This window comes from Lethenteron reissneri, chromosome 9, assembly GCF_015708825.2.
Source record: "Lethenteron reissneri isolate LAM-NWPU_2019-01 chromosome 9, ASM1570882v1, whole genome shotgun sequence".
In the NCBI taxonomy this organism is placed as follows: Eukaryota; Metazoa; Chordata; class Hyperoartia; order Petromyzontiformes; family Petromyzontidae; genus Lethenteron; species Lethenteron reissneri.
The window spans coordinates 1904841-1931065 of record NC_083787.1 but is presented as its reverse complement, the minus strand read 5'-3'; the positions used below and the strand labels follow the sequence as shown (position 1 = coordinate 1931065).

Here is a 26225-nt window from a genome sequence, read left to right as displayed (position 1 = left end):
TGCAGGGCAATTTGAAAATGGCCCAAAATTAAGAATGCACATTTTTGGCAATTTTCGTCACTGTCAGTCGGGTTTATTTGCAAAGTAAAATGAAGGTCGCAATAAGATGCGGAAAAAGGATCACATAATGAAGCTGATGTTTTATTCTGACCAATTGCACTCACGGCTGCTAATGCACTTGCTCATTGATCAGACGTGGAATTATGTATATTCTCATTCGATGGTCTGCTTTGCATATTTTGCTATTATTTAACCTTGTCTGCAAAAAAATAAAAACGAAGAAATCAAGAAAAGTGAGATTTAATATACGTAATATATGTGTGTGTGTGTGTTTAACTGGCTGTGTTGTAAGCATTTTAATGAGTCTACAGGAGAAAGACTGAGAAATGGTTTATTGTAACAAAATAAGAATGTTTTCAAAATGCAATAATATGCCATTTTTGCTGGGAAGGTAATACGAAAAAAATACACTGCCCACCTGCTTGTGTTTTGCCACCACGGCCACCACCACTTGTGTCTGAGCATTTGATTTCCAGCGTTTATCAACCTAATTCTCAGCACAAAGAAGGCAAGCAGCATGAAAATTATCCAAGCTTAAAATGATTGGATAACATAACACAATGGTTAAGTTTCTGGATTTAGAAGACAATCCTGAATCCCGGTGAAATAAAATCCATATCCATTGAAAGCATAGGAAGGGTTCCGTACTTGGAAAGCACACATTAGTCTCCGATTTCAGGTATAGAAATAAAAAGTGCTTGTTAAAATAATTTGTACTTTCTTTGTGAGCAAGTTTCGTGTTTACTCCTTACAAAAGTACGACCGGGGTTTTTTTTTTTTACATCAAGGAGCTTTTATGTTTGATTTGGTGTAAAATGTCACGCTTCAGGAGTTGAAGCCCTTATAGCATGAGCATTCATGTAACATCAGACACAAAAATATGCTGTTGAATTCAGACCCAATTAGCTTTGTTGAACAGTCGAGTATTTGTTCTTTGTGTTTTTTTTTAGATTCCGCAGAATGCGTTCTTGCTTAGCCTTTTTGTCCAGGTGGCAGCACAGTGGAATGGCGCAGATACCGTCCTTGTTGGCAAGGGTACAGCGGCTCGCAAGCGTTACATGTGGCGTGGGTCACAGCAGTCGGATAGCTCAGGGTGAAATACGGCTGTTAATCAGGTTTAGAGCCCTCCCTGATGAGAAACTGAACAAGAGCTTATCAGTGATGTGGACATCATGCAGACCAATCTAAACCGCATCTATAAATTCACCTGAAAAAAAGGTAAAAAAAAAAACTAAAAAAAAACTTTCTTCCCAGCAATCTTGCGCACTTTGATTCTTCTGTCTGATTGATTGTTCTCCGTGAAGCAGAAATCGACAGTTACTTTCATTTTCTTTCCTCCTCTCCCCCCCTTTTTCCTTTCAAGGTCAGAGCGTAAGGGTGCGAGAGTCGCAGCCGTCTGGCCCTTCCCGCCCTTCCGCGGCCTCACGGCCATGAATCACTTCGTCTCCAGATTGAACCGCCCGACGCTTCGGCCTCCCAGATCAGCCAGACTTTGGCAATTTTTCTTCATTCCCGCTAACAATTTGGTAATGAAATATTGATTTTTAGTTAGATGGAAATAGCAGTTATTAAGTTTGCATTGATAAATCGTTCCTTTCCGCGGGCTGGAAGTGCTTCAGTCAAACGCCTAACTGCGCCTTCATGGCCTCTGATGTATTAATTTGACAAATTTGCAGTGCTGCTGCAGGATAGGGAGAGAGCGCGCAATATCCAGCTCCATATATCAGTAATACTGTCCAGACTGAAGTGTAATTTTTTACCGGCCTTATGAAGCTTTCTTTTCCCGAGGAAATTTATTTGTGTTATATGACCACTTGTTCCGGGACACAATCAACCTTACATTGCAACATGTCGGAGAGGGAGTGGACCCGCATCAAAAAGGGCTCAATCATTCGCATGCAGCAGCCGCCGCCGTGATTGATCATCGCAAGGTGTTTAAAATGCTTATTTGAACAGAATCAATCGATGTATAAGTGGAAACAGAGAATATATCGCAGCTTAAAACGTTCCACACCGAGGTACAAGTGACCTCTTTTAGCAGATCTCTGTCTGAATGAAGAATAGAACAAAGGCTGCAAGTTCGAGGCGCATCCACGGCGCTGATTTCAAGGACATTCAAGCCGGCGGGAGGTCAGTAACGCGCTGATTGTGGGGACGGCAAAAACCACTAGGCGGGTTCTGCCTCACACTTAGCGGAGGCCTATGAACCTTTCAGATGTACGGGACAAGCAGGTGACACCCACATGAAGAAGAAAAAAAAATAACTGTCAGCTGCCTCCGTGTATTTATTTATTTTTTTCCACATCCACCCACCCGCCCGCTCCCCACCGCCAGCTTCTGCAAGCTTGGACGTGCAGGTGTTTCAGGTGGCATAAAACAGATTTGTGGCTTGTTTTTTTTAGCCTTACAGGTGTCCTTCACCTTGCCCATCAGTCTTCGCATCTCGTGTGGCGGATTTAGTGGAGATGGAACGGGGCGGCCCAGACTGAAAGGCTTGAGCTCTTTGTCACTCCGCGGAAACGCGACAAGATGGTGCAGATTGCAGACACCCTTTTGCTGTTTGTTGCCAGGAAGCCGAGCACAAATTCCTTGTGTTTCTTTACATCGCTGCATCCCGGAGAAATGTTTCATCCTTTCAGCGCAGACACACATACAAAGAGAGAGAGAGGGCAAATAAATAAATAAATGGGGGGGGGGGGGGAGAGAGAAGAATTGATGCTTTGCCATTAGTGTGTAATGAGGCATGTGAAAATATATACCTTTTGTGCCACCTGATACGGATTCTCCAAGGTAGCACGCCAGCAGCCTTTGTGTTTGTCACCGTCCATCAATCACCCCTCTGAATGCAGACGGTGCAGACGTGAGCTCTGCCTGCAAGGATCGAGGAGGGGCTTTGACGTACAGGTGTTGTGCGATTCCTTACAAGAGCGCGCGACAACGGTGGCGTGAGGGGTGGTGGTGGTGGTGGGGAGGGCACCCCGACAAGAGATATGATGCTGTTCCTTCGAAGTCAAATCAGCAGCAGATGAGGGCGAATGTCATTTAGATTATTTTGTGAAATGATGGTTATCAGAGGACACGTCGGCAGCTGTGTCCCTCGCAGCCACGTTCGTGATGAATGCATAAACACCCGTGACAGCATTTACTGTGAACAATGAAGGCTACACCAATTTGTCATTTTGTTTAACATCAAAAAAAGGCCATTATATATATACTAAAACAAACAAGGGGAGAAAAAAAGACTCTCTTAAGAGCAGTTTAGTGTACAGATCTGTTCATTTGTAAAAAATAAAATACTTTCAATGTATGTACCTTACTGTACTGTATGTGTGCACTTCAAAACTGAGCCTTGCTGATCCCCATTTGTGGCCAAATTAAAAGGGAAGGTAAGTTAATGAAAGCCACTGGCGTAGGGCATGGACCATGTTTCAACATGTTCCAAAAAATGCACTGCCACAAATGATGGTGGACAATTTTCATAAGGCCTTGTAACTTCTTTTGTAGATAGAATTAAGCTGTTAATTAAAAGGCATGTTTTCATACCGGTACAAAAAAAAAATCTCTCTCTGCATTTGCCGATATTTTATAATTCTATTCGATTTTTGCACAAATGGATGCCTGCTTCGTGTAGCGTACTTTTAACCAATAGATGTACCATGCTGTCAGTCATCTGCAGTAAATTGAGACTTTGCTAATGTGATTGAGTAAAGCCCTGGTATGCAGTAGGCTTGATTGTATGAAGTGTATGGCTAGAGATGTAGTCAGGCTGTGTGATACGTACGGTAGTTAACTGATGTCACAAAATGCTGTACTCCTGTGGTTATCAGTTCAAACTTGCATGGTAAAATGTTCAGCTTTTATGTTCAAGAGATCTACTGTAATATTACTGGTTAACAATGTACGCCCTCGTTCGGGCTTTTTAATGAAGGGAAATTAAAATATATATATTAAAAAAACGAAAAAAATAAAAGCAAAAAAAATGCCACATATTGCTTTTGACATAAAAAATAGGCCACATTTTGCAGGTTTGGGATTTCAGAACATTCCATGTAACTGTAAGTAAGGATGTTTATTGCCCCAACTTATTTTCATGCAGTTACTGTATATTTGCCGCCATTGTTTTAAAAAAACTGCAGTTGTTACTGATGTTGAATGAGTAAAATGGCTTCCAATGATTGATTAGGTCAGAACATGTACACAGTCTTAATCTGCACTTATTTAAAAAAAAAACAAAATGAATGGATCATTTATATGAATATATTATATTTAGACTTTTTTCAAGCACAACTCTAAAAAAATTGTTCTTTTTATGTTATGTAAAGACTGTATTGTTATCAACCCTTTTTTGCTACATCGGCTAATAAACTGAGAATGTTTACTGGCATGCCATGTTTTGTCTTCTTTTCGTACGCTCTTCGGCAGATTCTGTCCTTGGGAAACAAAAAATGACATCAGAAGCCAGGGGCTCTTTCTTTTGTAGCTTATGTGGTATTTTCAAGGGATAACATATCTCCTGAATTAATTTGCACGTGCGTGTTTTCGAAACAACATTTCCTATAATTTGATATTCACGGTTCTCTCCTGAGCTAAGTAAGCTGAGTGATATATTTAAAACACTTTCACCATCGCCACAATTGTACCTTGGCTGGTGGGAGTCTGCAGCAAAGTGTTATGGCACCAGCCAGCCTTGATGATCACAAAGGGCAGCTTCTAACCAGGATGAATTGAAGGTCACAGGTGCGCTGGCACTGTGCCTCGGCCCAGAAAAAACCCGCACAACTCATGATCTACAAAAAGCAAGTGCATTATGGAAGCAAAGCACACACGTGTAACCTCTATATTTCTTGCAGCCATAATTCTGTCCTTCACTCTGTCCAGAGGCCTTTTAATCAGAACGCAGATCTTGAGGGAAAGTTGAAGAAAGCTCTGAGCTTCTGAACAAAAAGACAAAACCCACCACCACCACCACTCCCGCCCCCCTGATCCCAACCATCGCCCCCCTTCTCTCTCTCTCTCTCCTCCCTCACCCTCAGCAACATAGTGGTGCCCGGAATGTAGCGCTTCGCTTACACATGTGACAGGGAGGGGACAATAAGTTGAAACAGAAGGAGATGGAGAATAATGAGATCACAGAGAGCGCTGCACCATGCCACAGATTACATTCTGAGAAGGTGAGCCTTTGACACACAGTGAGGCATTTCAAAATATCTTCCGTATTGACACTCTTTGATTAGTTGAGTCAGAGCAAGGCTGAAACGTGTCAGTTGTCAGATTCCCAGCTGCTCTCCCGTGGCTAGCCGACTGATTGATGGGAGATGAGCCTGAACTGGGAGAGATGAGGGTTGGCAGGCATTTGATAATAAACCCTTTTATCCCGTCAGACGTTCTGGAACGGTCCCAGCTCGGTTAGACTAAACTACAGCGATTGGAAAAGAAACGCGGTGTTGTAGCAAGCCACAGGTTTTATCCTCCACATGACATTCCTGCTGAAATGCAACAAATATGCACGCCACTGGAATGTAATTCCACTGTGTAATCTAATACCAGTATTTAATATAAAAATTTAGTACACTAACTGTTACCATTCCGTGGCATTTTTTTTGTCATAACATAAACGTTAATCTTTCAGAAGCACGGAGGCCTTACTTTGGATTACAAATATTAAAACTTGCAATGTGATGTATTTTTTTTAATGCATCTGCCAGTTTTTTTGGATCGCACGTAAGAATGCATAAAATACGCTTCAATGCATTAATCAAACAAATAAGCGGTGCATATTGACTGCGGCTCGTCATAAATAGTGAGACCTGGCGCTCACAGATTTTGAGTCATTATTGTTCCCGTGCCATACTGTGTGGCATCGATTTCTACAAACCAATCAGAGAAATTGAGATTTTTGATTAGTTTTCACTTCAAAGCAGCTCCACCATTGAGCTGTTTGGAAGATTGGGATTTCTTGTAAAGCTGCAGATGAGACACAGTCATGGAATGTCAATCGGCTATGTGATGCACACAAAGAGGGAAAACACAGACCAATTTTACAAATCGCCCGTGGAGTTTCGTCACTAGGATGCCAGCGTGACTCTGCGGAGGAAAGTGTGGCCACTTTCTCAGCAATGCCAAGTGTGGCTGCTTCTTTCAGCGATGCACCCCCCAACTCCCCCCCCCCCCCAGCTTGCTCGGCGAGGCTGTAAGTTGCCTCTCCGTTGGGGGTCATCACGATACCGCTCACCACCCACCCCGTCTATATCAAGTGGAGCCCCCCTCCCCATGCTTTACTCTGTCGTGCAATATCCCACCGCTGTTGTCCTCAAATGTGTATTTAAATTGTCAAAGTCCCCTAACCCAGTGTTGTGACATTGACGTGTAGGTTCGAAAGATGGTTGAAAAGTGTTGGATGCGGGACACAAGCCAAATGCCCGTTTGTGGAATAGTACAAACAACTAACATTACAATGCAGGACCCTCCTCATTAAGAATACTTTTTCTCTTCTTGGTTCTTTCGGTAAAGTCACGTAGAAGGGAGATAATAAAATAATTAAAATAAAACAATAGAATAATACAATTCTCACGACGTTTCGGCCACAAGGCAAGCAGCCGTCCTGCGTTGTGGCCGAAACGTCGTGAGAATTGTATTATTTTATTATGTTTTATTTTTATTATTTTATTACCTCCCTTCTACGTGACTTTACCGAAAGAAGCAAGAAGATGAATCCCTGCAGTCACGAAAGCTTTAAATCGAAATACTTTTTCTGTCTTCCCCCCTCCCCCTAATTATATTCCAGTTGTGATATTGGTGTGGTGTAATGAGATTAATCCGTTCAGATCTCTGGCCACAGCCCACAAGAATCGGATATCACAGAACCACATCTGAGATCACTTCAAGTGACCTGTGGTCCACACAGCAGGGGACAGCAGAGAGAGTGACATTTCGTTGCGTGACAATCGAAGTTAATTCCCAGAGCTAAAATTAGCCAAGCTAAGCATAGAACCACATTTCACGTGATCCTTTTTTTTGTACAGCCATTGGTAACCAGGCTGTGAGCATCAAATCTCTGCACCTGAGACCCCAGTTTAATAACAGATGGCGGTCTGGATTTGAACCCACGTTTTCTCAGTGGTGCCAGCTAAGCACGCCGACTACTGAGCCACCTGCCCACCTGAACAATAACAGACTCAGCGAGGCTTTCCTGGGTGGATAACGGTTCTAATTTGTTTTAACATCTTGTTTTCAAAAATGTTTGGCCTGCCTCTCACGTTGAGAGGCACCAGTTACAACGATGCGAGTGCAGATGATCAATATGGATGTGTGCAACATTAAAGAATTCAGTAAAAACGAGAGGCAGTCAAATATTTAGAAGATATATATTTTAAATGCCCACATTTACTGTGTAAGCTCCATGTGCACGTATGCACTATTTATATACTGAAATATTTGAAGGGAAAACAATTACGAATGAGCACGCTGAAAAGTGCAATGGTGAACGTGCATCTTGCACGTAGCTTTAAAATAATTTCATAATTCACGTGCCACAGTCCTTGGTCAATCCACTGTTGGACGAAGCTCCTCCCAACTCCATGTCGCTTACTCATGGGGGGCTGTTTGACCATACTTGCTAAACTATTCAACATTGTTTTATTTTGCCAGGTAAGGCCCACTGAGATATATAGCTCTTTTTCATAAGTGGCCTAGCTACAAATGATAGCTCAACGAAGTGGCTTATACATTTACGGAAATGTATAGCAACCAAATACTCTAAACGCAAGTTTCTAAATGTGGGGGGAAACCCCGGAGGACCCGGAGATAAATCCACGCGACCACGAGGACACGCAAACTCCAAATATACAGCAGCAGGCGTCAGGGTCAGGATCGAACCCACGACCTCCTGTGTACCGGGCGAGGGAGTTAACATCTCCTAGCCACCGTGATGATGATGAGAGAGAGACACGCAAACTCCAAATATACAGCAGCAGGCGTCAGGGTCAGGATCGAACCCACGACCTCCTGTGTACCGGGCGAGGGAGTTAACATCTCCTAGCCACCGTGATGATGATGAGAGAGAGACACGCAAACTCCAAATATACAGCAGCAGGCGTCAGGGTCAGGATCGAACCCACGACCTCCTGTGTACCGGGCGAGGGAGTTAACATCTCCTAGCCACGTGATGACGATGACAGAGAGAGAGGCACGCAAACTCAAAATATACAGCAGCAAGCATCAAGGTCAGGATCGAACCCACGACCTCCTGTGTACCGGGCGAGGTAGTTAACATCTCCTAGCCACCGTGATGATGATGAGAGAGACGCAAACTCCAAATATACAGCAGCAGGCGTCAGGGTCGGGATCGAACCCACGACCTTCTGTAGACCAGGCGAGGTAGTTAACATCTCCAAGCCACCGTAATGATGATGAGAGAGAGACACGCAAATTCCAAATATACAGCAGCAGGCGTCAGGGTCAGGATCGAACCCATGACCTCCTATGTGCCGGGCGAGGGAGTTAACATCTCCTCGCCACCGTGATGATGATGAGAGAGAGACACGCAAACTCCAAATATACAGCAGCAGGCGTCAGGGTCAGGATCGAAGCCACGACCTCCTGTGTACCGGCGAGGGAGTTAACATCTCCTAGCCACCGTGATGATGATGAGAGAGAGACACGCAAACTCCAAATATACAGCAGCAGGCGTCAGGGTCAGGATCGAACCCACGACCTCCTGTGTACCGGGCGAGGTAGTTAACATCTCCTAGCCACCGTGATGATGATGACAGAGAGAGAGGCACGCAAACTCCAAATATACAGCAGCAGGCGTCAGGGTCAGGATCGAACCCACGACCTCCTGTGTACCGGGCGAGGTAGTTAACATCTCCTAGCCACCGTGGCGCTCCTCACCATGGCAGTCAGAAGTGTAAGTGAAACAGAGGCCCACGAGCAGTTCAGATATCACTTGCCACCTATCCGCGGCCAGGAATCTAACTCGGGTCTCTGATTTCACAGTGCCGTGAGCTAACCACCGTGCCTCCGCTTCTGGTTGCACCTGTGGTCGCATATTCATTCCCCAAATGATTAGAATATATTGCGTGTGTGTGTATATGGTAAGTGGTCGTGCAGTCACTCGGACAATGTGCAACAAACCCAGTGACCTTGTTTCGATTCTTGGCCACAGCTCGGATCAAGAGTGATATCAAAACTTGCCCTCCCTCTAAGTTGACTCAGCCTTAGATGACTACCTCGTGCGATGTATAAACATTGCCATTGGTGACGGGAGGGGGGGCATGATGCTGGTGCCACTACACCGTCGTCGCGCTGTGCCAGCCTTAATAGCTGCTCGCTAACAGCATATCTAAGCGGTGGAGGGCTGCAGCTTCATATATGAATATATATGCATTGCTGTACAAACACACACACATCATGGCTTTTTCTTTCTCGAATATACGCACGCGTGAGTTACGCGTGCACAGGCACAGCAGATGTCCTGTAGCCCTTCGGTGCCAGCGCCTTGAGAAGTTCGCAGCCGACGTGAGCGAGCAAGACGCGCCAGACGGAGCCGCGAAGCAGCTTGTGAACTTTGATTTGTTTGACAGGACAGAAGAATGAAGGCTTCTCAAGCCGCGTCCGCCTGACTGACGGCTCCTAACAGCTGGGTGAGCCACGGGGAGATGGGATGGTTTGTGCGGGGAGAGGGGAGGGTTGGTGGTGGTGGTGGTGGGGAGATCGCAGGGGAGGGAGGCGGTCGGGCCCGTTTGGGGTAGCGCTTGGCCAAGTGCACGGTCGAGGGGATATAGTATCAGGAAAACGGAAGGAGCCTAATTTGCTAGGCACCCACAAAACATCATAGCCGCGGTTTTTTTAGATCTCCGTGATTACCGTGCCCCCCCCCCCACCACTTACTCGGAGCTCCTGTCGCAAAGGGACATTGCTGCAGCCTCACCTGGAAGTCCAAACGCCGTCCAGACGCCCCCGACGCTGGCAATGCGGCGTGTTTACATGGACACCGTTATTTGAACACAACCGTGCTTTTGAGTTGACAAGAACGTGTCACCTGTCTGCTGTGTGACCGTGCCCCGGTCGCCTCCACATTTTCTCCTTGCCACTCTCTTTGGCAAGCTGTAACGCTTTAATTATGAAGTGCTTACAACAACGCCTGGACACTGAAATGTACACTTTATGCAGAAATCTGTGGTCAAACAATGACTTCGCGTTCAACAATTTTTACCAACGTGCAGTGCACTTCACGGCGGAGTGTGACGTGCTCGTGAGGTCTTGTTACTGCTCTTGAGCTGGGGTTGGTGAAACACGCGGAGATTATCGAGGACGCAAGACACCCATTGCCATGCTGTTGTGTGTGTGTGTGATTGTGTACAAATGCGGAATCCCCATTTCACTGAGGACAGCCAAAGTTGTCTCCCTCCATTTACGTGTCTCTGTATCTCTGTCACTCTCCACATGTCAAAATTTCCGTCCCTCTCTCTGTCTGTCTGGACATGCCTCTCCCTGTGCCTCTCTCAGACCTGTAGGGGTAACAGAAAATAGGTGGCTGACCTATCGACTCAGATATTTTAATGTCATCATCTTATTTACAGCCTATGACCAAATCACCCAGCATGTGCCCAATCTTATCAGATTTGAGAAGGTAAGCAACGTTTAGCCTGGCTCATAATAATGAGACATTATTTTAAAGCACCATTCACCTGGAGGTCACAAGCTTTATATCTATGGGTGACCACCATGCACAAGCAGATTGTTAGAGCTATTAAACAATCGTTTTTATTTTACCAGGTAAGGCCCACTGAGGTATATAGCTCCCTTTCAAAAGCGACCTGGCCACAAATGATAACAAAGTGGCTCGTCACGTGGAAAGTTATAGCAGCAAAATACTCTAAACGCATGTGGATTTGAAATGTGGAGGGAAAAACAGACGGACATGGAGTAAAATCCACGCGACCACGGAGAGAACTTGCAAACTCCAAACATGCAGGCGTCAGGGTAAGGATCGAACCCACAACCTCCTGTAGAGCAGGCGAGGGAGGGCTGGGAAGCAGAGGGAATTGCATCAAAATAAAAATGAGAATATTTATTTATACTGGAGGAATCCGATGAGCCATCAAGCTCTTTTTCACAGATGTCCGTTGTTGTTGTTCGCTGCTACGAGCCAACATCTCTGCTCGCCACCTTCACCAATCTGGACTGACCAGCATGGTGAAGTTTTGTTAAATAACCCCTACGGTCATCAAGAGCACGAAGTCCATCATCCAGCAGTGGATTAACGAAAGGCTACATATGTACAGGTTGTTTACATGGATTTTCTCCAGAACTCTGGTTTCCTATGACGTGCAATGGCATTCAAAACACATTGTCCAAACATCCCAAGAAAGCCATTATCCCAAGAAAGGCAATGCTTGAAGGGAATTCTGAGACTTTTCTACTAGAGGTCTCTTTACCACTTAGATACATGGAATATTATTTAAATACATTAGAACATGGGGGCTGGGGTGGTAGTGAGTGTTTAGCTGATTGCAATGCACCTATAAGGCACGGTGGTCACCCATCGAAGCAAATATTAAGGCTCAACCCTGCGCTTTAGCTTCCAATATCGGACAACATCGGGCACATCCTGAGTGGCTTTTGCCATTCGGAAATGCTGCCGTGGATGCACAACAGAATCGCCATGCCTTGCTGCAGGGAGGTCGTTAGAGATTCACGGGATGAACTCATCCTGTGCGGCTTCGCTCACGGCGCCACGGTGATCCCCGGTTTCGCCACCGTCACCGCTGTAGTTTGGCGCTCGCATAAAACACCCGGCGGAACGGCCCCCAAGTGGAGAGGCCACAAAACGTGGCGTTTTGAGTGTGGATTGACCCCGTCCTCTTTAGTGCCGTTATTTTGGTTTATAAGCGCGGCACATACAATAAAAGCCACCGCGCGTGGGAAATACCGGCACGATTCACGCCGCTGTGGCAATTAGTCCGGAGGGCTCCGGCTGACTCCGGGGGACTCTGCCAGAAAACTCCGTGAGCCTCGCACGTCCAACCCAGCCGCCATTCCCACAAGGCTACGCAGGCCGATGATGCTGCCCGCTTGCGGTCAAAGTATCGGACTGTGCGATTGGCCGGTTTTGCGGACCGCTGGATGTTTTACCGAACGTTTGATTTCGCGGCACTTAATTGCCACAATCATGTCCGTTATGGTCATCCCAGGGCAGAGATCCTTAATCACGCAGGTTGTGCTTAAAAAAAGAGGAAGATACCGTGGTAAACGGTGCAGATCAATGTAAAATTATTCACATTGATTTCTCGGAAGCTTTAATCAATTTCAAACTATTCTAATTGATCTCGAGAAATTTTGCTCAATTATAATTTATGAGCAGCAATCAAACCCAACATGTACACACACAGAGAAATGTGGCTCGATACTGTTAAATGGAATCCACGAGAACTAAAAGACATTTACCATTCTGTATGCAGCACGTGCATAAACCAATTTGTGCCATATTGAATTGAGTTAAAGTATTTGAATTTGATGTGGAATCTACAGTGAATTCGTGTTCGTTTGTGTTCAACTGTTCAGTGATCCTGTTCAAAATGTTCGAGGAATTAATTTATGCTTTTATTCATTTTCAGATTGAAAATTACCAAATGAGCTTTAGAGAAATAGGTGGAAACGAGATCAGAAAAGTGCAGCATCTCCTCTGTCCCTAATGCACTAGGCCCAAAGCCCCACACGTTGCAAATGGCATGGCCAGAAATTAATTAAGGGAACCTTATTTAACTTTGTGGCTATAATGCTACCAAAGGTTGTCTGCTGACTTTATCTTACGTATTCTCTACCCCAAACCTGTAAGGTAGCAGTATCAATAAGAATGACATTATGTTCATATCGAGACAAAGATCCCCCTTAAAGAAAGCCTTAACAGACTTTTGGAGCAAGTGCTGTAAGCGAGCACCTATTAAGGTCGGCACGGTAAGTGAGGGAGTCGGTGTCCAGCACCACACCCGGCCGTCTTTGTCTCCCCAGTTGGCGATGTTACACGCCGCACCAGGTACTCATTTGAGACTCAGTCGGCCGAGGGAAGGCCGAAAACCAGTTCACATAATCGTCACTCGTGTTGGCCATGAGCAGGAATCGAACTCTGGTCGCCAAGTTCGTAGCGCAGCGCTCTAACCGCTGCACTACCGTTCATATCAAACACACACAAACACTATATTATTCATGTGTCAATGATTAATTCCTTTCATTAATGGAGAATATTTTATTTTAGCAAAGACATCACTGACTTTGATCATATCTGTCATGCTCATTTCCTAATGTTTTAGAGCTGAGAATGCATCGCCGTCTGTATATGTATGTATGTACATTGAACTTCTTTTGCACCGTACGTTATCAACCGTGCTAATCTTGTGAGGATGTCCTTGTTTTGCATGAACAAGATTAGCGACATTTTGGTTTATGTTAAAATATGTAATTATTAAAGTCTTATCGAGTAATGCAATATTGTACGTATTCGTGTAAATATAAAATATTAACAAACGATGCGTGTTGTATATATAAGTGGGGTGCGCATATAATGCACAAAGCCACATGCATTGTCCTGTGTATTGTTGTATATACGTGTATTTATTTACAATGATTGTTGTTGAAATAGTCACGTGTTAAATATATTCTGTGAATGTGATGAACAACAACACTGCATGCTGGAATTATTTTAAGTACAACACACTGTTCAATTATATTTGTGCTGAATATCGTGTGCAGGTTGTCATTCAAACATTGCTAATACACATTTGATGAGGAGGCAATATTAAATTCATTCCAGAGAATCATATCTGAAAAATGACCGGGGTGGAGTTATGCCACAGCATTGTACTTTATTGCATATCACTTAATGGCTTCTGCGGTTTTTATTACTTTCTTTAAAGAGTAAAAGTCTTGTGAAATTATATAGACACATGTTGTCCATGACAACCACATTTCTGGCAATATAGTGACCTTGTGAGAATGCTTAATTGCAGAACAGAACATTACATTATTTCTGGGTTACAAGATAAATGGGTATACAAGCTTAACTGGCATTATATATCGCTGCATAATGTGCGCCAAAGTATTCAAATAATACATGACTACTTGCTTTTAAATTGGTTGCCGTGGGTCCATTGCAGGAGCATGTTTGTGCACGTCGCTTTATTTATTTATTTCCTCTGTAGCCAGAGAGACGTTCCAGGACACAGTCCAGCCGTATTGATCGCTCAATCGGCACCTAACACGGGAACATTATTCACTCCGCGAGGTGTGTGCTCGGCTCTCGGCGTGAGCTACGAAGCGGCTGGGTGCAGAGGCAGTAGAACATTGGTGGGCGGGGGGGAAGAGAAGTGGGTGGAGGAAGAGATGTGTGTGCCAAACCCATGGCTGCAGTGGTGGTGGCACCAGCAACCACCGCCACCATCGCCACCGCCATGCTCATTCTGCACCCAGCTCCCCAACCCGTGTGATTCCTCAATACCCCACCCGACCCACACCTCCCCCCCCCCAACACTTTCCTGATTAATAACCTGTCTGATGAGCCCTCATTCATCTTGTTCACTTGCACTGCAGATGGATTCGGAGAAAAGGGAGACAAAAATCCATGGAGTTTTCTGGAAGCCACATCTGTGACATCCCCCCCCCGCCGCCAATGCAAGGCCAAAAATGTGTGCACCCTTCACAAGCAGTCATCTCGACACCACCCCTTCTGGAGGCCTGTAACAGGTTTTGTTACGTCCTGTGTCATGATTGATGGTCGTCGCTCGGTGATTTCTGTATTTATATTTTTAAGCGGAGGCCACTCGTGCGTGCACGCCGTCTGTTAATTGCGTTGTTTTTACACGCGTGCAAACGCGCACGCGCGCACACACACACTGACACTGCATATGTAAAGCCCACTTAACTTTGAATTGTTCAAATATCAAATTGTGATTGATGCAACGTTTTTAAGTCAAGCATACGCACCTTAATATTTCATAATTAGTATAAAAAGCTGAACACTGATGTAAACGTACTTTAGTACAAATAAGTGAATCCACCATTTGCAGAGCTGTCGTTTTAGTGCCAATGACCAAACCAGCAGCATTTCACCCCGTCTCATTAGATCTCAGAAGCCAAGCAGGGCAAATAATACTAATTTTCACTTGAAAGGCGCATTTCATCCAGTGATCCGAATGCCGAGCCTGAATAGTCCTGGAACGGGCAAGCGCCATGCATAAAATGTTGTGGTGATAAAACATTATATTGTTTTACCGTACTTATATACCGTGAAATCAATGCTCCCCACCTTTACCCATCTGTACTTATCAGTATGGTAAAATAACCCTCACAACCCACATGGCATGGGGAGGCCCTCATCAAGAAGTGAATTGCTAAAAGGACCGTACATGCGCGTGCAATTTTGTAACTAGTCTAGAGAAATTGTTGACTGTTCAATGAAGACTCTTCCACCACCAAGACCAGTCCTGTGGGGGACTGTACTATGCAAGGTGCCGTCTCTATGATGGGAAGTTAAACCGAGGTCCCTTCGACTCGGTGGACATTAAAGATCCCGAGGCGCTCTTCGATAAAGAGCAGCAGGGACATTAACCCCATTGCCCCGGCTGAAACCCAACTGTGGGTCAATAAGATCTCTGGCCTGGCCAATTTTCCCCAACCATTTTGAAATTTTAAACTAAATTAATTAAGCACCCCCTGTGTGCATGATAGTGGAGTGTTGTCGGCAGTGCAACGGTTAGCGATCTGCGCGACGAGCCCGGCCACCTGAGTTCGACTCCCACTCACGACCAACACCAGTGACGATTACCTGAACCAGTGCCAGGCCTCAAATGAGTACCGGGAGATAAAGGCGGCGAAGGCGTGGTGCTGGCCACCAACCTCTTCGTGTGCCATGCTGGCCTTCATAGGTGCTACTCGCTAACAGCACTTGACCCTACAGTCTGTTAAGGCTGTACGGGGGATCTTTATCTTTTGGAGTAGTGGCACAGCAGTTGTCACACTGCTCTATGAACCCGACATTTGAGTTGAATTCCTAACCACGGCTTGATATTGTTCGTTCGTAATATCTGAACGAGTCCCAGACTGACACGGTGTCGAAGATGCCTTCGTCCAGTCGTGGATTGACATAGGGCTGTGGATTATTAATGTCATTATTTACATAATACAACAAATACCTCTGGGTCAACGGTTGTATATCTGCTGATTGTTTCAAGTGTTATGCATATAAAAAACGTTTCATATATCATTGTATTCTGATGAATATTTATTCTGAAATGAAAATAGAAATTGTGTGTCTCTAAATAAATTTCATATAATTATTTAAACATGTTTAAAATTTGTGGCTCAGGCCGTAAGGGGGTCACAATGATCCAAAAGGAGCATTCGGGGGTCGCCAAAGGTCACCGTTTGAACTGGAACCACCATGATTTGAAATTGATGTAGATAATTTGGTATATTGATATTTAAAATTGAACTGACATCAATAGATTTAACCGTTTCAATTTTGAAAAAAATACAAACGTGTGGGATTAAAGCTCACACATAATACAATGCTGTCTTGTGACCTATAAACGTGTAATACTACACTGTATGAACATATGCTCATGGAATATAATCTATTATTATTTGAATTCACAATACCGTACGGTATGACATTACTAAAATTGTTGGTTTTACCTGTATAAAAATTTCCAGTTAGAATTACTTATTTCATTTTTTTGGGTGAAAAAGTTTTTGTACAAGTGCCCAAATGTGTTTGCCGATCAGTGACATACATATAAAACTTGCAAATGTGCCAATTTGTAAAAATGTGGTCATCCAGGGTTGAGCAGTGTGAGTGCCGGTTATCACAGGGTTGTGACCTGTGAGACATTTGAAGTACGCGTATACACAAAAAAGGGAACGGAAAAAAATCTCTATTTTTCATGCTGGCTCGCAAGCGTGCACCCTAAAAACGTGGGTTGGAAGTGATGGATCGATGTGTCGAGCTTTTCATAAGGGCCACGGGCCCTGCTCTGATACTGCTATTGTCTACACCCTTCTCCTAAGGGCAATCAATTGTTACCAGGACATGGGCCCTTCCCTTAACCCTCTTGCCTCTTCTGGCCGCCTCTGTTTTTTTTTTAACTACCGCATGTATAAATAATCAAATAAATACACGTTTTTGAAACTGCAGGAAAAAGTGAAACAAAGTGCATGGCGTGTTTATCCTGTGCACGTTACGGAAACGGCGCTTGCTCCCTTTGGACAGGAGTTGACTTCTTCGGCTTTAAGCGAGAGAGAGGGGGGGGGGGTAACTTTCGACCGTCGGGAGGGAAAAGCGGGCGTCCAAATCCAGGTCGCGATCTAATTTTGTACAGTCTCGACGAAGAGTGTCCACTCAATGGGTTAACTGCTGCGCTGTACAGAGCAGAAACGCACCCTTCCCCTTTTCCCTCTTCCCATCTATTTTTCAGCGGTTGCCTGCTGCTTTATCTATTACTGTCGCGGGGCGAATGAGATGGTACAAATTTTGTACAATAAAGCGCCACCTTATAATAAACCTAAAAGCAGTCGTCGCAGGCCATAACAGCTCACCGGAACAACAATATTGTTCATAAATACTTAGAGATATTTTTTAAATGGCTTACGGTTATTTCAAACTGCAAAAGCGATTGGATATAAAATGCTACTATATGTTTTACCACTGCACAAACTTTTTTAAATATTAAACTAGGCAGTAGTTTTGCCATTACTGGACGAGTGTGATCGTCTATTGCAGCTTCTACAGATACAAAAAAAACTTCAAATGCCATGATTCATATACTTTTCTGCAACTGTGTTGTGTGTAACAGATCTATGTATATAAAACAGGTACTTTTGGTCTTTTGCATCTTCAGTAAACATTGCTCTCAAGCACATCCCTCTTGCCCGACTTCTCATTTACTATGGACACATTTTCTCAAATTATATCATTAAAACCGGGGAGCTGAGTTTAATTCCCAGCCATGGTGATACACATTGATATGTGATATCTCGTAATCTGAATACGTATTGACACTGGAGGAATATGATGGACTATGAAGCTCTTTTTCACAGATGTCCAGCAGATTTCAACCAGTCCTGCCCATCACTGCTCTTCAACGTACGTGCACTGACCAGTGTGGTGAAGTATGGTCAAACAACCCCCATGAGCACGATGGCTTCGGAGGCCTTCACCCAATCGTCGATTGCCATGGGCTGTAGAATAAATAAAGAAACTACGTCTTTTTTTTCTCTCCATGGAAGTGAAGGAAAGAATATATGGCTAACCAGCTGGTCTTCTTCATGCAAGCGGGTTTAGTGCATATATATGTGTCCACAAGCCGGTTTCGCAAAACGTTATCCAATCCGAGGCTAATTAGGACAAAGTGGGCAGTTGTGTGTTTCAGGAACAGAAGGAGAGTTGGGGGAGAGTGGCAGCATTTGAGACAATGGGACAGGATAAATGCCTGTGCCGCACAATAGTAATGAAGTAGTCATCATTTAAATAACAGGAAGGCTTCCACAGGAACGTCAATTTTCATAGCGTTTTAATTACAGCTATTGTGCAGTCAATAAACATGTTGCGCAGATGTTTACATACATTTGTGCATTCAGATACGAACTCTCTGCGTTTTCAAAATGCAACAAGATACATCTAATTCTCTTGTCAGCCTGCAACGTGTGTATGTGTGTGTGCAACGTGGATATCAGTTAGCAAAAGAGCTGGCCATTATGTGCCAGTCACATGGCAATGGTGTTCAAAAGTTGACCTTTACAATGCCGGTTATTACTTCAGTGTGAAGAGTATGCCTTGTTTCCTCCTTTTATCCGATGCCCGATTGGGCTTGGAAGGTTTGCCAACTTTGCTGCTGTACGTCAATCCTTTCAAATACTGTATACACAAGGAGGTAGGTGGTCTGTTGTATACTGTATTGAAATAATCAAGTATTATTAATTCGGTGGTGAATGCACTGAACTTTGAACCCAGCGAACTGAGTGATATTTTGGACGGGATGTGGGACACTCCACCAACCCGCACCCCACCAGCATTTGGTGAAGTATGGTCACGTGACTCCAGTGACCGAGATGTCTTGGGGGAGATCTTCATTCCAGCAGTTGATCGGTCAGGGTCTGAAACTTATTTTATTATCTCTATTGTATAATTACGCTTCAGACTGAGACTGACACAGATTACAATCTTTGCGCAGAAGATTGGCGCAGACCACCCTGCAGTATAAATGGCTACACCACGATTAAGTGAATCGACAGGTCTGTGCATGGTGGGATAAAGTGTGGGTGCACCCACCTCTTGCAATAATACCTGGCCAGCATTGAAGCGTAGGCCAACATCTCTCTGGAGTTCCCTATCGTGGAGACGCATCTGCCAGCAATGGTGTGAGCAAGAAGTGTCAGTGCTGCAGCTTTACCTTTTTTACGTGAATGATGATGTTTCCTTGAGCTATCTGCCTAAAAGCAGATTACTGTCCTGTGACAGTGTAACATTGGGCGAATGTAGCACAAGAAGCTACACACGCAATATTGGAAACGAAAGGGAATGGGAAACAATAGCGATAAGAAACAATACAATCGAGATGGTGAATACGAGATGAAAGGCAATCGTTTCTTTGCATAAAATATCACCTTTGAATTAGGAGAATTTGTGAAATCATTGGTGGGGGGGGGGGGGGCGACTCATTCTTGCTTGTTAAAAGAATACAGAATGGTTGGGCAGTGTTGATAAGGGAATAATTGAGTGTTGATATCGAAATTGTATTATCTCACTTAATAATGAGACTCACACCGACTCGAGCTTCGAACATCAATGCATTTCTTCCGTCCTGATTGCGTTAGGTTTGGTTACATTTGCTAATGTCACTTCTTCAAAACTTGACTGCTCTGCTTGAGTTTTTTCTCTTTCATTATAAGTGTTCACATTTTTATATTATACGCTCCTTAAGACTGAACAAAACTGATGTGTTAACATTCGTCGGGATCTGTTCATTATGCATTCTCATTTTTCTCAGCTGGAGCAGCCAGTTTACCAGCTCAAACGCCGTGCCCGGTTTGTGTGATGGCATGTGGAATAATGTTGTTAATCTACTTCCAAATAGTGTGGATGTACATATATAGCCATGGCAGAGATAAATCATCCGTCAGGAAATCAAAACATTAACCACGCGTGCAGGTTCTGTATTTTACGACTCCCGACAAATTCGTGACAAGGGACTTCAAAATTTTCCATTGAAATTTCAGGCCAAAAAAGAAATACCAACAGGTAAGATGTGCGGTTTTTTTCCTCTTCACAAAGGTAACGCGAATTTTTATTTCATGCCATATTCGCTCTGCTTTAAGTTTAGTTTTACATTTGTTTGAAATGGCATACAAAATATTTCCTGACATTTCCAGGCATTTCAAAAGAGGCATCAGTAAATGCCATCAGGTGATTAAAGACTGTCACAAAATGTGGCCCCCGCTTTCATAACGGTGTGCGACATGGAATCCATTTCAGGACATCATCGGGAAGAAGCAGTGCTGGAGTAAGCTAGTGCACGCAGCCTGCAGAATGTTACAAAGGGTCCCTAAATAAAAAAAATTAAAACACACAAATGAATATTAAAACACACATTGTTTTTACTTGCATAGTAAAGTAATTGTATTTTTTCATTTGCTATACTCCAGATAATACGACAAATCGCTAACCTTAAACACACAATCGTTCATAAAGGTTGAAGGCTGTATAGTACTATAGGAATAGAGTAAGTGCAGAATCACTTAACCGTAGGGGCCCTTGAAAGTGCGGGCCCCGTAGCATATGTAGCTACGTTTGCTACTAGGATCATCGTGCACAGGGAAGGAGTTCAGGAGGCCCCATCAGTGCAAGCAAGGCATGGAAATGTAAAGGCATAACAAGCCCTCGATACAGGTACCTCAATGTAAATATATCTCTAAGCTGCTATCAGCACAAATTAATCTAGATGAACCCTGTCTCGTTTTTTTTGGTTTGCACCCACACTCATGACATCGGGAACGAGTCAAATGATGAAAGGTGTGAGGATATCAACATCAAACTCGAATGTGAGAAATGGCAATAGAAACTGGTGGCAAGTCCTACGATATTGAATTAACCCTTTTTGTACAAAACCCATTGCCTTCTAATATTTTCAATTTTGCAGGCCTGCGGTGCCTGCAGTGTCGTTTCAAAATGAATAATGGTGCAGTAATTTAAACAAGGCACTCTTGTATTTAAAATCTGCCTGGCAGGAAAAGAGTGTAGTGGGGTTGGAGGGATGGGTGGGGGCTAGGGGAGAAAGTCATAAGTGACATTATGAAGGAAAATATTTATTGTTTCAACAATCCAAACTAGCCTCAATACATCTTTTTGACAGATGACGCAAAAACGAAATCACTTCTGAACAAATAGTTTTCAAGCCGAAGGCAATGGTGCAATTTATTTAAACAAAATGTAACAGTGCTCATTCCACAGACCAGTCAATGGCAACACCTTCCTGCCAACGACAAATACAATACACACCCTGTGGTCGCGAAGGCACTACAATTAGTACAAAATACATATGTAAACTGGAACGTGCAAAATGTAAAGATGGCACCATAACAGTGAATTACCACGTTACATTTCGGAACAAACCGGGAAACCTTATACTGTATATATAAAACTGCTATCATGTTGTGTCCAGATCAATAATGAAATTGCTTTCTTATTGTGTAGAAGGAAACAAATAGGCGAGAATTGCAGTCTTGCCAATTACAACACGAATAGCTGTTGTACGCGTTCCAGCAGAGAAGGCTACTTTATTAATGCATGGGCAAATCATAATGCTCAGCCCCTTAAGAAATGCAAATCATCTCAATGACGCGTTTCATAGATGAACAGTCATTACGCAGTGTTGACATGCGGAATAAAATTATTTAGATGTGACTGTAGTTAAATTGGGAGAGTGCATGTGGAAGACATGGAGCTGACCTTTCAAGCAATGATCCACATTGCAAATAAATCTCACTGAATTTCAGCATGCGAAAACATGTTTTCGCATGCGTAAATTTCCCACTTTTTAATTTTGTACATGAATATGTCTGCAAGCAGATGGAGAATGCTTTAATATTTATTGAAATCTTTATACATTTTCCAGACTACCAGGACAGAACCACTTCATGCAAATGACAGCACAAGAAAATAACCTTTGTTCCTGTATTCAATTTCACAGGTATGTGTTAAGGCCTTGTTTACAGATTTTTGCGTGCGGTACGTTTTATATGCATCCTGTTGAAAGCTTCAGTCGATTCCTCTGAATATGATGAATGCCCTCTCGTATAAGCAAATGTCCTTTACTCATTGTATCACAGATGGGGGGCGTTGGTTTAATAGTATTATTATCGGTGTGCCATAATGGAAGTATTATGATTATTCATATGTGATAACCAAATGTTATATTTTAAATATAATATTTACGTAGGGCCCTTATTCACTGAACGCAGGAATTTGTATATGGCTTTTCACTGAAGGCTCTGGCTATGAGGGTGATGAAAAGAAAAAATGCCAAAAAAGTAATTTCCCCTTAACTCGAGTCGCACAAAACGAGAACCTTGCAGAAACTTTGCCAGGGCCTGCCTATCATCTCAGGTGTGTTGGGTATGTTTAATGGGGTGTTACAAACGCTTATTTAATCACCTGTGTGTTCACAAGCTTGCTAAGACAATAACAGCAAGAGCTGATCGCTCGCCAATGCGGCAACTTGCATTTCGCTGTTTAGACAAAAGATGAGAAAGCCCACCTGCCCGTGAACGCACGGTGCTATTGGATTCCCGGAGATTATTTATACACAATGGTAGGCAGTGACAAAGTCCCTGGCTCACTTCACACTAACATGTGGTACAGTGCATTGTACACGCACGGTTACGCGCTTTTCCACAACTTACGTAAACACCTCGCCACAGCAGAAAACCGTGTGGGCTCCTGAGCAGGGCGATTCAAATAAATCAACCACAAGGTTTGCACGATGAATGCTTACTTAGCAGGGTCCGTAATCAAGAATATGGCAGCAGCTTGAGTTCTGTCAATTTAAAACCAGACGTGTTTACTGACAATCCATACCCGGAGTACGCACACAGATATAGTTTTACAGGCGATGCATTCCATACAATTTGCAATGCGCCTTTGAAATGTGTGGTTCCTTTAATGCATTTTAAGCCATTATTCAACACTGTGACAAACCCATAAAGTAATTCCTTGTATTGAAAGGATGCAACTTCTGTTATCAAAAACACTATGGGCTCCCAGGATACGATTCGTACACGTTGCATCCAATAGTGACTAATGTTGGAACAAAATCGGAAAAAAATATGATCATCTGTACACGAAGAGAACATTCAATTAGAAGTGTTTCACAGTTGGGGAGGACATTTGCCGCATTGTAGCGCAATTCACCAGGGTAGTCTACTTAATCATTGCACAAGATGGCAAATGTCATATTTGTCACCCGTAAAATAATTGTGAATGCTTGCAGCAAGCTCAAAAGGAACCCAATCTGGATATGTTATTACATTCACTGAATGCACAGGTAGGACGGAAACCGCTGCCATACTCCATTCGAGATCATTCACATTCAGTAGCGCCTTTTTAAAATGTGCACCATCTAAAGTGCCAAAGAAGGACGGTGCTCTTCCTTGGCAATATTTACAGCAAGTCGGGGGGGGGAGGGGGGGTTGTTACTGCCGCTAACCCTCAGCCAAAGTCCTCGCGGCCCGGCTTCAGGGTGCGTTTGCACAGCGTCTCCACCTAGAGGTGAAAGAGCAGCCACAGCTTTTGCAAATAAATCTTTGTCTTGGTTTTATCCAAAAAACGATATCCACAGACCACACCGCGCACACAACAATAATATTAGTACGTACAAAAATACTAATAAATTAGGACTGTTTGAAAGTCCATCACCTTAAAGGTGCCGTCACCAGAAACACATTTGAAAATCAAGGTGGCATATAAACACTGCAAATACAAATGTAATGTTTTAGGAAAATATTACTCTTAAATGTCATATTTTTTTCAACTAAGTTTTTTTTATTCATCATTTATGAAATAATTTGTATACAAAGAAAAACAAATACAGCACCAAACTTATTCTTAAACCAGTAAATGTGACTACTTTTCATCACGGAAATATTTGCGTACACCAAAAGGGCTGCACGCTTGTGTTCATCAATACACGTGGCACTAAGCCTCAGGATGAACTAGATAATTGTCGAGTTCTCCACGTGCATCACTCGCGCTCCAAATCCGGAGTTACGACGCTGCCTCAGTGTCCAACCGACTCCTCTTGCTGGGGCTGTCAGAGTACTCTGTGTTTTCGAAGGGCAGGTGGTGAATCCTCAGGACATGCTTTTTGAGGTTCACCCTCTGCGTTGCTCCGTATGGGCAGTAACTGCACCGAAAGGACTTCTCGCCTGGAACACAAGGCGTCCGCCACTGAGCACACCAACGCCATTCCATAATTTATCTCTCACCACAGTGTTACTACGTATATCGAGATGTTTCATTCGTCATGTTTGCAGACCCCAGGCCCAAAAAGGCTCAAAATACCAAGTGGCCAGCAACAAAAGACAGAAAAACAAGATAATTTTTTTTCTGAAAAATACCAGGGGAACTTAAGTGTTGGCCTGAATTTGAAGCCCCCATCATTATGCACTCCTGCTTCTTCTTCTGATGGCTGTGCAACAACTATAATCTTTCTATGAGGTGGTGGAGCCACGTCATTCGAATATAGGCAATTAATTATGACCTAATGACCTGTCATAGAATGAGTACATGTGGGTGCAAGTTACGCTTTAGTACACTGAAAAGGAAAGAACAGTGATACAAATTAGTTGGTCCTAGCATTTAACACATTCTCAGAACTGACCCACTTGTTGACATTAAATAATACTCAATCTTGATTTGAAGCTTTCGTGACTGCAGGAATCCATCTTCAGGTGGGAGTGAGAACTTTTCACTCCCACCTGAAGACGGTTGCTTGTGTGGCGATCGAAACGTCGTGATCTATTTTTATTTTTGTACCTACATGACCTTACCGAAAGAATCAAAGAGTATAAATAATACACATCAGTTTACTCATCATCAGGGAAAACCTATTCTCATAATACTCATAAGTTTATATTATTTTCTACGCCAACACAAAGATTGCTACTAGGGGACACTTTAACATCAATATTAGTGATTAACCCCTATCTGAGATGAACAGAGTTACGTTTCCGATACTAATAACTCTAATGAAAGAAAATGCATTGTTACTTTAAGGAATACAGGATGGAAGGCCTCCCGCACATGGTGTGAGTCATAAGTGGGGTTTCTTGGACATACTTCACCACGCTGGTCAGTGAGGGTTAGCGGGGAGGGGATCAAGGACTGTGTCAGATTTCACCCCAACTGGACATCTGTGAAAAATATCTTTATCGCTCGTCGGATTCCTCAAGTAAAAAATAAATATTCTGATTCACTCCACCCACGTTAGCAATGACCGGGAATCCCAACTCAGGTCGCCAGGTACACAGTGCAGCGGGCTAAACCACTGCACCACATGGAATTACAAGTGAGTGAATGACAGTTAAAAAGTTTGCCCTATAAATGCAGCCTCCTATTGAATGTCCACGTTGATGCTCGGACTGTGAGCTGCTTCCAGAATCCACAGCATTTTAATGTTGCTTTCATGCTATTTGGCCAAGAGAACAACAATGAGTTTCTTTTTTTTATATTTTGAAAAATTCCATTCAGTCATGAGCAGCAGGAATGTGCGAGTTGTCTCGAGTGTAACTCATCACTGAACATTGCTCCATTCGGCCTGCTCAGGCTTTGCCTTCATTCATCACGTAATTGTAACTGATATTCCAAAGCCTGTAACAATGCGGCGGTAGGAAGAGCAATTGTCTCATGGTAAATCAATCTTTAGCATGGCGACGTTAAAATATTATTTAAGTCAAATCTACTTCATATCACACTCGTTTCATTGAAATCAAGCTCGCGGAAAAACACGACATCTGAAGGCATGCGCGCAACTGGATACGGCAAGAACATTTCGATGAGGGTTTCAATTTGCAAAGAGCATTGTGCGTATATCAAGAGTGAAAGAGGTGAGGGCGTG

General features: G+C 43.5%; 2 protein-coding genes across 13 annotated transcripts in view; one reads left to right on the top strand and one right to left on the bottom strand.

The window, feature by feature from the left end:
- LOC133340418 (teashirt homolog 1-like) overlaps nt 1-16129 on the top strand; it is a 107013-nt gene extending 90884 nt beyond the window's left edge. For 4 of the 5 annotated variants that reach the window (XM_061548622.1, XM_061548621.1, XM_061548623.1 and 1 more), the window contains exon 5: nt 1424-4444. The gene's annotated coding sequence lies outside the window, so the exon portion shown is untranslated. Of the gene's footprint in view, nt 1-1423; nt 4445-14649 lie in introns of those variants that run through there. The other variant, XM_061548620.1, reaches the window with a different exon arrangement.
- Nucleotides 2557-26225, bottom strand: part of LOC133340419 (uncharacterized) — a 40235-nt gene continuing 16566 nt past the window's right edge. For 4 of the 8 annotated variants that reach the window (XM_061548630.1, XM_061548629.1, XM_061548625.1 and 1 more), the window contains exon 5: nt 21404-24534. In XM_061548630.1, the coding sequence (XP_061404614.1) occupies nt 24374-24534 (161 nt within the window). In that variant the 3' untranslated portion in view covers nt 21404-24373. Of the gene's footprint in view, nt 2693-2819; nt 2932-21403; nt 24557-26225 lie in introns of those variants that run through there. The other 4 variants (XR_009754904.1, XM_061548632.1, XM_061548628.1 and 1 more) reach the window with 4 other exon arrangements.